The sequence below is a fragment of the Oryzias melastigma genome, linkage group LG5, assembly GCF_002922805.2.
Source record: "Oryzias melastigma strain HK-1 linkage group LG5, ASM292280v2, whole genome shotgun sequence".
NCBI classification, from domain to species: Eukaryota; Metazoa; Chordata; class Actinopteri; order Beloniformes; family Adrianichthyidae; genus Oryzias; species Oryzias melastigma.
Window position 1 is genome coordinate 37,175,905 of NC_050516.1, and position 12,674 is coordinate 37,188,578.

Below are 12,674 nucleotides of genomic sequence, written 5' to 3' on the forward strand. Positions count from 1 at the left end.
TGTCTGTCTCAACGGCCATGTTTTACTACAATTACAACTGAAAACAGGATACAAAAGACAATTAACACAATTCTGTGCAGCGTAATAACAGTTATCTGTACGTACAATAATACTAACTAAAAATATACTATATGAATATAACTATATTTAAAAAATAAGATTTTAAAATAAAACATCTATGTTTTGAAAATGTAAAGTAACATGTTCTATATTGATCTCTATTTCAGAGAAGAAATATCTGCTCAGGGTGCTGTTTTCAATCCGGTGATTGGTACATTTTTAGTGATGAGTAGTTACTTTATGCCAATAACATCCAGAGTCTTCCAGCCATATTAGATTTCTACTAGCATCTAACATTTCTCTTATAAAAATGTATGTTTCTTATCAAAACTGTTTTTCCCTTTTTTTAGAAAGTTTCAGTTCGTGAATATTCTCTTGCAAAAACATAACACTAATAATAATTGAAAGTGTAGTCTTTTGTCAGGTTTTGTAACATGACAGAAATGTAATGTTATACGTCTTTTCTCTGAACCTTTAGACGAACACATTCCTTACTTTAAAGCATTCACTTTTATTAAAGCCCTAAAGTTTATTTCAAGTCATATGGTCATTTTTTACATCTTGACCATTTTTTTTAAGAAATTGATTTTGTTCAAAATGCAAATGTGTTTTTCAATCACAGAAGAGTAAAGATTAAAACGAGTGAAGAACAATAAAATAATTATTTTAATTTTTTTTTTTTTTGTAATAACATGCATTTAAAAACATGCTTATATAGAAATATGTGCAAAATGTTTGTATCATTGAGTATAATCTCACAGATCAGTAAGTTGGAATTGTGAGTCGCAATGAAATGGAGCACCAAATGAGAGTGTTCGTGTTGCTGAGGTCAGTGTAAGAAAACGCTAGATATTCCCAGCACACCTGAATGCAGCAACAGCAACTTCTTAATGCAAGGCATAAGTGCGGAAATTCCATGCAGCCCCTGAACGCACCACGTGCACGGCTTATGTGACAATTAAATCCATTAAATCTGCACCATAAAGTCAGGATTAAATGTTTGAACCAACTCTCAAATGGATGTTTGTGGAGGAGAAGCAGACTCCATCCTGGTTGTGTTTGAGCCTCTGAGATGAAGAACAGAGACTCACCTGTCAAAGTCAAAGAGGTTTTTCTGAACGCCAAAATAAATTTTTCCCCATGTTTGGCGGTTGTAAATTTAGAGGTCTGCCTGTATTTAACCGTAGGTTATAGAATGTCATGCTTCTACAAAGAATGTCAAGTTTCTACAAAGAAGACGCCGCCCTCCTTCCCCATCCGTCTTCTTAATATGGGAGATCCGCAGGTGAACTGCCCCTCCGCCAATCCCTCTTTCTTCACACCTGTCCGCGACAGGAGCGCATGCACCTTCAGGGGGTGCCAAATTACTGGTTTCAAGCCGTTAAAGACATTGTGATATAACAGGTAACAGAAACCCATAGTGGCGCAGATTTTTTTTCCTCCAAGCGCTGAGCTGTCGCCCCCTTTGAGATACATAGTTGTAGAAGCTAATCTTTCTTTAACTGTTCTGGTATCTCCTGTCCGTCCTGGGATGGGATCTCTCCTTCATGTGGGAATCCCTAAGGTTTCTTCTTTTTTCCTGACTCAGGTTTTTAGGAGTTTTTCCTTACCGGGAGGGAGGGTCTAAGGGCAGGGATAACCAGTTTTATTTAGTCTGTTAGTTTTTTAACTATTGTTCATATTTTGTGACTAATTTTCTGCATCTGTAAAATTACCTACATGAAGCCCAATGAGGCAAATTTTCTTTGTGCTTTTGGGCTATATAAATAAAATTGAATTGAATATGTGTGTTTGCGTGAATGTCTATGCTGGTTATCACGTGTTTGTCAGTAGCTGCGTTTACATGTGCAAAATGTCTTTAATCGGATCAAAGATCAGATATAGAACTGTGTTCATGATCCTAAAAACTTAATCTGACTTTAACAGATGTTTTCATCTGCCACACGTTTGAGCACATTATATCATTCTGACATGACCAGAATTGTCTCCAATACTGGAAACAGCTGTGGAAGAAGAAAAAGAAGTGAGTTTTGTTGTAAACAAATGATCTTCTAACCGTAATTTTATTATTATTATTTTTAAGTAACTGTTCACATATGATTTTCTAAAGGCGTGCAGTCCGTTCTGTATTCTTGGTTCTACAGATCCAGAGGAAGTGTTAGTTTGGTTAATACATACCAACAGCAATATTCAGCCTTGTAGGCACTTAAGATCCGTGCGGCAATGCAGCCATGTGATTGTTGGCTGCACCAATCATACATTATGATTACTTTTTCTACTTTTTGTCTTACTGTTAATAATTGTTTGTGGAAAGCACTTTGAGATTCTTGGAAGCAGGAAAAGTGTTATATAAATCAAGCTGAATTTGAATGTGTGTTTTCGTGAGTTTCTGTGTCTTCATGTTTGTTTTTGTGCTTCTTCATGTTTGTGTCCAAATGTGTTGCAGGAGGATTTCCGTGCACATCAGGGTGTTCAGCTGTTGAAGATCATTGAAAGATTTTTCTCTCAAAAAATGAAAAGCCCTGAAGGATCATGGGTACTCTACCTCAGCAAGCCCACACACCACCAACACCAGCTGCTGATGAACGTGGCGTCTGGACATGGTACTCTGACCAGTCGATGTTGGAACAGCCCTTAGTTTAAGCAATAATGTGTGGTTATTTGAAATGTGTTTGATCTTGATTTAGAGAAAAGTCCACCAAGAAAAAAAATCTATGTCAAAATTGTACTGAGTCTTCAAGAAGCAGAACACACGTTCTGGGAGAAGTTTATTACAGACTATCTGGATGCTCCGCCCCTGGGATCAGCCTATCCTATCAGAGTTTGAGTATAGGATAGTATAGTATAAAGTATAATATAAAAAGAATGTGAAAATAGAAATAGATACGATAGATTTATTAAAGTCTTCATGATTTTCTTTGTGTGAAACACAGAACCTGGACCTCTGAAAATCAAACGTTCAGATGATGATCTGCTCTTTCTGGAGATGTTCTGAGCTTGTGTTGTTTCCAGGAGTGATTGGCAGCCAGGAGGTTCTGGATATGCTGGGACAGATACGGAAAAGTCTCAACGAGGTGATCCGGAACCGTTTCCTTTTGTATGCTTGTGAACACACAGACCATCACAGTTTCAGAACATCTCCACATGCTCTCCTCATGCATGTGAAGGTTCTAAGACATATTGTCACAGTAACAAACTATGTTTTTATTTAAACGCTGTATTCTCGAGGAAACAGACGTGCCCTTCATGCGTTAAATCTGTGTGTTTTTTGGAAGGTTTTGTTGAGTGTAACATTCAGGAACAGTCTGAGTCTCAGTCTCTGACTGGACATGTGTCTGCTCTAATCCAGGTGGGCATCCAGAACTACAGCGCTGCCAACACCTGCCAGTCCCGGCGCAGCCAATCACGCAGCGACTACGGCAAGCTGTTTGTGGTTCTGGTGATAATCGGCTCCGTGTGTCTGGTCATCATCACATCCGGAATGATTTACATCTGCTGGCAGAGGAGGCTGCCTGCAGCTAAGACGGTGGTATGTTCCGGTTCCTTCTGTCCTGGTTCCTTCTGTTCCTGTTTTTTTTGTTTCGGTTCCTTCTGTCCTGGTTCCTTCTGTCCTGGTTCTTTCTTTCTGTCTTGGTTCTTTCTGTCTTGGTTCTTTCTGTCCGGGTTCTTTCTGTCCCAGTTCTTTCTGTTCCTGTTCTGTCTGTCCCTGTTCATTTTGTCCCTGTTCTTTCTGTCTCTGTTCTTTCTGTCCCTGTTCCTTCTGTCTCTGTTCTTTCTGATCCAGTTCCTTCTGTCTCTGTTCTTTCTGTCCCAGTTCTTTCTGTTCCTGTTCTGTCTGTCCCTGTTCTTTATGTCCCAGTTCTTTCTGTTCCTGTTCTGTCTGTCCCTGTTCTTTTTGTCCCTGTTCTTTCTGTCTCTGTTCTTTCTGTCCCAGTTCCTTCTGTCTCTGTTCTTTCTGTCCCTGCTCTGTCTTTCCCAGTTCTTTCTGTCCTGGTTCTTTCTTTCTGTCCCAGTTCTTTCTGTCTCGGTTCTTTCTGTCCCGGTTCTTTCTGTCCTGGTTCTTTCTCTCTGTCCTGGTTCTTTCTTTCTGTCCCTGTTCCTTCTGTCTCTGTTCTTTCTGATCCAGTTTCTTCTGTCTCTGTTCTTTCTGTCCCTGCTCTGTCTGTCCCAGTTCTTTCTGTCCTGGTTCTTTCTTTCTGTCCCAGTTCTTTCTGTCCCGGTTCTTTCTTTCTGTCCCGGTTCTTTCTTTCTGTCCCAGTTCTTTCTGTCCCAGTTCTTTCTGTCCTGGTTCTTTCTTTCTGTCCCGGTTCTTTTTGTCCCTGTTCTTTCTGTCTCTGTTTTTTCTGTTCCGGTTTCCTTCTGTCCCGGTTCCTTCTGTCCCGGTTCCTTCTGTCTCTGTTCTTTCTGTCCGGGTCCTTCTGTCTTGGTTCTTTCTGTCCCTGTTCTTTCTGTCCAGCTTCTTTCTGTCCCAGTTTCTTCTGTCCCGGTTCCTTCTGCCCTGGTTCCTTCTGTTCCTGTTTTTTTTTTCGGTTCCTTCTGTCCTGGTTCTTTCTGTTCCTGTTCTGTCTGTCCCTGTTCTTTTTGTCCCTGTTCTTTCTGTCTCTGTTCTTTCTGATCCAGTTCCTTCTGTCTCGGTTCTTTCTGTCCCGGTTCCTTCTGTCTCTGTTCTTTCTGATCCAGTTCCTTCTGTCTCGGTTCTTTCTGTCCCGGTTCTTTCTGTCCCTGCTCTGTCTGTCCCAGTTCTTTCTGTCCCTGTTCTTTCTGTCCTGGTTCTTTCTTTCTGTCCCGGTTCTTTCTTTCTGTCCCGGTTCTTTCTGTCCCGGTTCTTTCTGTCCCGGTTCTTTCTGTCCCGGTTCTTTCTGTCCCAGTTCTTTCTGTCCTGGTTCTTTCTTTCTGTCCCAGTTCTTTCTGTCCCGGTTCTTTTTGTCCCTGTTCTTTCTGTCTCTGTTCTTTCTGTCCCGGTTCCTTCTGTCTCGGTTCTTTCTGACCCTGTTCCTTCTGTCTTGGTTCTTTTTGTCTCTGTTCTTTCAGTCCAGGTTCTTTCTGTCCCAGTTTCTTCTGTCCCGGTTCTTTCTTTCTGTCCCTGCTCTGTCCTTCCCAGTTCTTTCTGTCCCTGTTCTTTCTGTCCTGGTTCTTTCTTTCTGTCCCAGTTCTTTCTGTCTCAGTTCTTTCTGTCCTGGTTCTTTCTTTCTGTCCCGGTTCTTATTGTCCCTGTTCTTTCTGTCCCGGTTCCTTCTGCCTCGGTTCTTTCTGTCCCTGTTCCTTCTGTCTTGGTTCTTTTTGTCTCTGTTCTTTCTGTCCCGGTTCCTTCTGTTTCTGTTCTTTCTGATCCAGTTCCTTCTGTCTCGGTTCTTTCTGTCCCAGTTCTGTCTGTCCCGGTTCTTTCTGTCCCTGCTCTATCTGTCCCTGTTCTTTCTGTCCCAGTTCTTTCTTTCCTGGTTCTTTCTTTCTGTCCCAGTTCTTTCTGTCTCGGTTTTTTCTGTCCCAGTTCTTTTTGTCCCTGTTCTTTCTGTCTCTGTTCTTTCTGATCCAGTTCCTTCTGTCTTGGTTCTTTTTGTCCCTTTTCTTTCTGTCCCGGTTCTTTCTTTCCCAGTTCTTTCTGTCCCGGTTCCTTCTGTCCCGGTTCATTCTGTCCTGGTTCCTTCTGTCCCGGGTTCCTTCTGTCCCTGTTCCTTTTGCTCCTGTTCTTTTTGTCCCTGTTCTTTCTGTCTCTGTTCTTTCTGTCCCGGTTCCTTCTGTCCCGGTTCCTTCTGTCCCTGTTCCTTCTGTCCTGTTTCTACCCAAAAAAACCTTTCTGGTAGAAATTTGATCCAGCTGGATATCAGGTTGGCTCGGGTGGGATCTGCTCTCAGGTGGAACTGCTCGGCCCTCGTAACAGTGGCAGTGGGACTTTCACGGAGAACCGCCGAGTTTCTGCAATTTTTAGACAAGGCTTATGCTCGTTGTTCTAGAAAATTCATGTAGGTCCCCATCCCAAAATGAAACAATGGTCAGTTTCCTCTTTGCTAGATTGCTGAAAGTAGACAGCTCTCTTATCTCTGTAATTTGATAAAATCTCAATCACAGAATACAAATAAAGTTTACGTTTATTTCAGACTAAGTTTTATTACGCTGATCTCACCTGAAAGTGTTTATCGTCATTAACGTGTTAATTCTCATTGATTAATTGGTTCTGTTAATGCGACAGCTTTCACAGCTCTAGTAGTTTTAGCTCTGATGTCTCACTGCTACAGCAGCTAGAACATGGAGCTGCTGTTCTAGCAGACGACTCCATATTCCAGTGAAAGTGTTTGAAGACATACGTCTTTGTTTTTTTATGTTGTAGTTCCGTGCAGAGGAGCTTCATCATGTGGAGAACGGTTACCATGACAACCCCACACTAGATGTAACCAATGACAGCGAGGCTGAAATGCAGGAGAAGAAGCCCAGCACCAATGGGCTCGCAGGAGGGGGTGATGGAGGCGGGGAGGACAGCAGTCACTGGCAGGTGATGAGAGGAAGTGAATCAGAACCAGTTTCCTGTCAAACTGTGACCTGCAGCGTTCTGTCTCCTCAGGTTTTCATCAACCAAGCAGTGACTGAAGAAGACGAGGGCGAGCAGGACACGCATCTCTGATGGAGGAGATACTGCTGGACAAAAGATGAAAGTCATGCCAAGAGAAATGTCGCTGATGGGAGGAGTCAGCTTTGTGAGGATGGGAGGAGAGAATCACTTCCATGTTAGAATGGAACATGTGACGGTGGAACATTCAGATCATATTTGATCATTTCCTGTATCTGGTAAAAACAGTTTGGTCTTGGTGTCAGACGTCAATGCAGTCGCATGTCCTGCTCTGTGTTCGGTGCCTTTCAGGTTTGTGCCGCGACCATCACTTTATGATCTGTGATCAAGTCGAGCATGCCGCTCACCTTCTGCCGCTCATCTTCTGCCTTTCTGTACACCTGAATGCAACACAGGGTCACAAGCTGTAAACATACGGAAACAACAGATCTGTTCAACAACACACGTTTATTGCCGCTGATGGAATGTAACTGCTGTATTTTCCAGAGTAAGTCACACTTATACTACACAACAAACTGCACTGCTTAATTACAAATCTGCCATGACCCAACAATGCTGCATTCACGCCAAACATCAACGTGGCCTCCATCACCAGCTTCAACTTCATCACATCTTCATCTGCTGCCTCCTTTGATAAACATCAGATTCCAGAAGTTAAAATAAACGTGACGCTCCAGATGTGAGTGGGCGGAGCCTCATCGCTACATGGAAGCATCGACTGTCTCATTCACAGATGATGATGATGATGGGAGATCAGGTTTATTGTGAAGAGCGCTACGAGAACATCAGATTTCTGTCCCACATCCGTCCAAGTAAAAACAAAGATATTCATGTCTCTGTGTGAATAAGAAAATCTGATTCTTCTCCATGTTCGGTTGGATTGTTTAGGATGGCGCTTCTTCCTGTCAGCAGCAAATCCTGATCCCCCCACACACAGACGGACAGTGCCCTCTAGGGTTGTTAGCAGGAAACATCTACTAAAGGGTATAACGGAAGTTTGAGCCTGTTTATGTTTAAAAAAGTCAAACTTAAGTCACTTCTGAGCATGAGCTCACCCCTGGAAAAACTACACTCTGAAAAATACGGTACTTATACTTTGTTTAGTATCTGGTCAGCTTTATTTACAAATATTTGGAGATACTTCACAATTTTAAAGGTCAATCACTTCCATATAGCTGTGCAGAAGACACGCTGTCCTCAGCTGCTGCACGCTTTTGATATGAACGACATTTCAATAAAGAACATATCAATGACCACATCACTTCTATGATGGCACATGATCACATCACCAGTTATATGTTAAAACATTCTCTGAACACTGATTGTAATCAAGGATTTAGACTCAATGACCCGACAGTGAATCCAGCTTTACGAGAGTGTGGTTTGAGCTCAGTGTCTGCCAGATCCAGAACCAGAACCAGTGGCTTTCACCAGTTGAAATGATGGTCTGTTGCTGCTGTGATGGTTTGGTTCTCTAAACATGTTCCACACAGAGACGGAAACTTCTTTGTTTTTAGCTTTTGAAGGAGTTTACAGTATTTTTTTGACATGTGATGAAGCTTTATTTGTACTCTTCTCTAATGTGCATCATAGTTCCTGAATGACAGCTCTTTGCTCTCGGCTGAGTCTGAGAGTCTATGCATGGATTTATGCTTTCATTCTAAGTAGACTCACTAAGACTAGCAGTCCAGCACTATGCTGATTATTGGAGGTTCAGAACTGGATCAAAAGGTCAGTGGTTATTAATTTTCATGTTTCTGTTTGGTTTGACAAAAGTTGTGATTCTGAAAAAAACAAAAACAGATCTGGTTGAGAAAACAGAATACATAAATGATGGCTTCATTCTTCATTTCATCAGATCTTCATGTTCATGAGAGTGCCAAGCTTCTTCTAGGCTATTGCTAAAACATTCAAATCTCCTGTCTGTGCTCTTCAAGGTCAACTTTAGCTTAGTAACAAAAGATAGCAAGCACAAATGTTTATACATAAACCACGGGTACTAATCAGATCCCAGAAGATTTCTGTTTCTTGAGGCTACTTTAAAAAGAATTCTTCACTTCCATCTGCACTTAGCCCAACAACCACCGAACCCCAGTCCAGCTCCCATGCAGCCGCCTTTAATCAATTTGAAAGTGCAAATGGGACTCACAGTCTCTCTGGTCCAGTCCAGCCTTTCCGGTCCAGTCTGGCCTCTCCGGCCTCTCTGGTCCAGTCCAGTCTCTCTGGTCCATATTTACTGTTCCTTTATGTGTTTGTCAAGCTGTTCATGTGACTGCTGTTCTTTAACACTATTGGTAAGGATGGTACCCAGAGGTTATTGGTAGTTTTTCAATTACTTTTCATGCACTGAAGAGCGATCAATTACTATCCACAACTATGATTTTTTTTACACTATTGAAGACAGAAGTTTCTATAGATATTTATAAATTACTTCCTGCTCTGAACTTTAAACCCTGTAAGAGGTAAAGCTCAAACAAATGTTTTCAAAGAACTGATCTGTGGAGGTCCAGCTCTTCCTAAAGTATGCTGCAGTCTTCGAACTTGGTTCCATTCTGGGTCCTGGGGTTGTTTAGGCCCAACCTAGCTGCTGAGGGGCAAAGGGGCGGGGTTTCCTCTGGACAGGTTGCTATTCCATCACAGAACAATGCTCTAATAAAAAAGTGCAGCATGTTTCTGTGGTTTTGTTTTTGTGTAAACAAGATTTATACAGGTGCTGGAACCATGATCAGTTGGTACTAAGGTGTACCTTAAGTGTACCAAGAAAATATCTCCACACATGACACCACCACCACGAGCCTGAAACGTTGATACAAGACTGGATAGATCCATGCTTTCACGTTGATGCCAAATTCAGACCCTACCATCAGAATGTATCAGCAGAAATGCAGACTCATCAGACCAGACGTTTTTCCATCTTCTATTGTCCAGTTTTGTGAGTCTGTGTGAATTGTAGCTTCAGTTTCCTGTTCTTAGCTAATAGTGGTACCCGGTGTGTTCTTCTGCTGCTGTAGTCCATCTGCATCAAGGTTGGACATGTTCATTCAGAGATGTTTTTCTGCAGACCTTGGTTGTAACCAGTGGATATTTGAGTTATTGTTGAATGGAATGAGAATGGAACCAGTCTGTTCATTCTCTTCTGACCTCTGGCATCAACAAGGAACAGAACTGGAACTCTCTGGATATTTTCTCTTTTTCTGACCATTCTCTGTTAACCCTAGAGATGGTTGTGGGTGAAAATCCCAGTAGATCAGCAGTTTCTGAAATATTCAGACCAGCCAATCTGGAACCAACAACCATGTAACGTTCAAAGACAATCACTTTTCTTCTCCATTCTCAGTTTGATCTGCAGTTTTCCCAGAACCATTGAAAACACCTGTAATCAAACCTATCCTACAAAAAACAACAGTCTAGACAAAACCCAAATGAGCAACTACAGACCGATATCAAACCTGCAATTTTTAAGAAAGATAATTGAAAAGCTGTTTTCCATCAGCTAAATGAATTCCTAATAAATAACAACTGCTATGATGTCTTCCAGTCCGGCTTCAGACAGAACCACAGCACTGAAACGGCTCTGACCAAAGTGACTAATGACATACGTTTGAATACAGACAGTGGAAATATGTCAGTGCTAGTTTTACTGGATCTCAGTGCTGCGTTTGATACAGTCGACCACGCAATACTACTCAGACGACTGGAAAACTGGGTGGGTCTCACTGGGCCAGTACTAAACTGGTTCAAAACGTACTTAGAAAACAGGAAATATTTTGTGTCAATTGGTAACTTCACTTCTGAGCCAACAGAAATTACATGTGGAGTGCCCCAAGGCTCCATCCTGGGACCACTTCTATTTAACATCTACATGCTCCCACTGGCCCAGGTTATAAAGAACAACAACATTAGTTACCATAGCTATGCAGATGACACACAGATATATATTAGACTGACACCAGGAGACCGAGGCCCTGTACAGGCTCTTGGTAAATGCATTGAGGACATTAATGACTGGATGTGTCACAACTTACTTCAATTAAACAAAAACAAAACTGAGGTTATTGTCTTTGGGGCTAAAGAAAAAAGGTTGGACGTCACTACAGAGCTTCAATCTATTCAACTAAAAACTACCAACCAGGCCAGAAACTTGGGTGTAGTGATAGACACAGACCTACATTTGATAAACACATTAAGGCAGTCACTAAATCAGCCTATTATCATCTCAAAAATATCTCAAGGATTAAAGATCTGATGTCTAAGCAGGACCTGGAGAAACTAGTGCATGCTTTCATCTTTAGTCGACTTGATTACTGTAACAGTGTTTTTACAGGACTACCAAAAAAATCCATCAGGAAACTGCAGCTTATTCAGAACTCTGCTGCTCGGGTTCTCACAAGGACCAAGAAAGTAGACCACATCAGTCCAGTTCTGAGGTCTTTACACTGGTTACCTGTCTGTCAGAGGATAGACTTTAAAGTTCTGTTACTGGTTTATAAAGCTTTGAATGGTTTAGCACCAAAATACATGACTGACCTCCTGACCCAGTATGTACCAGCCAGACCTCTCCGATCATCTGGATCCGGTCTTTTATCAGTTCCTCGAGTCAGAACTAAACATGGAGAAGCTGCATTCAACTTCTATGCACCACAGATCTTGAACAGATTTCCAGAAAACCTTATATCAGCTGAAACACTCATTGGATTTAAATCCAGGTTAAACACTCAACGGTTCTCAGCTACATTTGGCTAGAATGGATTCAGACGTTTACATTCACACTGTTCTATGCTTCTCTTAAATTCAGTTCTTTTTACTTTCTTTTAATCTGATTTTAATCGCATATGTACTATTTCTTTTGATTGTTTTTTGAATGCTTTATGCAAAGCACTTTGAATTGTCTCTGTACATGAACTGTTCTATATAAATTAACTTACCTTGGCTACCTGATGCACATACAGACTAAAAGTAAATGGTAAATGGCGTATACTTGTATGGCGCTTTCTTCCCTCCTTCGAGAGCCCAAAGTGGTTCACAGTCACAGACTCATTCACCCATTTAAACACACATTCACGCAATGGTGGTGGCTCCAAAGAAAATAAATAAGCAAGGAAAGAAATAATAATACAAAACTAAGAAATGAATTGATCAGTAATTATTAAAACAGGACTGTGAGGAAGGCAGGAGTCCTTGATAATGTTCTCACTTCTCCCAAGGCTGCAAAGGCTGACCAAGTCCTCAAGGCCGGTGGAGAGCAGCCTGTGATTGGTTTGTTAATTGATTGATTGATTGCCTTTATTTAACCAGGTAAGAGCGGTTGAGATCAAGATCTCTTTTACAAGGGGGATCTGTTACATCAGTGAACAGAATGAGATGAGCAGAGCCTCTGAAGGAGGAAAATAAAATATAAAGATGTAATCAGAATCAGAAGCAACTTTATTGCCAAGTACGATTTAACACATACGAGGAATTTGTCTTGGTGAAGATGGTGCATACATGAATAAATAAAAACACCATTAAAGACAGAAAAGGATATTACAACATAAATAAACAATAATAATTTAAATCTAAGAAATGTAACAATAGAACAGAAAAGAATAAATTAGGAGCATAAACACTGTTCATAGTTTTCTCATTCTTTCATGTTCAGGATGGAGGAAAATGTTTTCTTGAAGATCAGATTCGACAGTTTCCACTCTGATTGTAGAGCATTCCAGATAGAGAATGCAGCATAGAGGAAGGCTTTCTTTCCAAATTCAGTCCTGAATTACAGGAGTGAAGAGAATAATGAATGTGTGTCCTTTGAAGGAGTGAACTTAGGTAGGAGGGAACTAAAACCAAAAGAGACTTATGATCAAGCTCCTCCAATGACTGAACCTTCACTGATGTAATGAAGGCCATTCTACTCTGTTCACAATGATGAGTGAGGCGAAATTCGAGTGCTGTGTGGTAGACAGTGTTTAGAGACTGGAGACATTTTGTTAAATCGTTCATGTACAGAACATCACCATAATCCAGCAAAGGTTTGATCTTTAGGGCTGATAAACTGCAGCCGCAGTGTTTT

At 41.3% G+C, this 12,674-nt stretch overlaps 1 protein-coding gene across 1 annotated transcript in view; it reads left to right on the forward strand.

Moving 5' to 3' along the window:
• podxl2 (podocalyxin-like 2) overlaps positions 1 to 9,292 on the forward strand; it is a gene marked incomplete in the record, with an annotated part of 15,835 nt that extends 6,543 nt beyond the window's left edge. The window contains 5 exon segments of the mRNA XM_024269707.1: positions 2,507 to 2,663; positions 3,073 to 3,134; positions 3,410 to 3,589; positions 6,386 to 6,547; positions 6,617 to 9,292. Of these exon segments, the coding sequence (XP_024125475.1) occupies positions 2,507 to 2,663; positions 3,073 to 3,134; positions 3,410 to 3,589; positions 6,386 to 6,547; positions 6,617 to 6,676 (621 nt within the window).
• Positions 9,293 to 12,674: the final 3,382 nt, after the last annotated feature.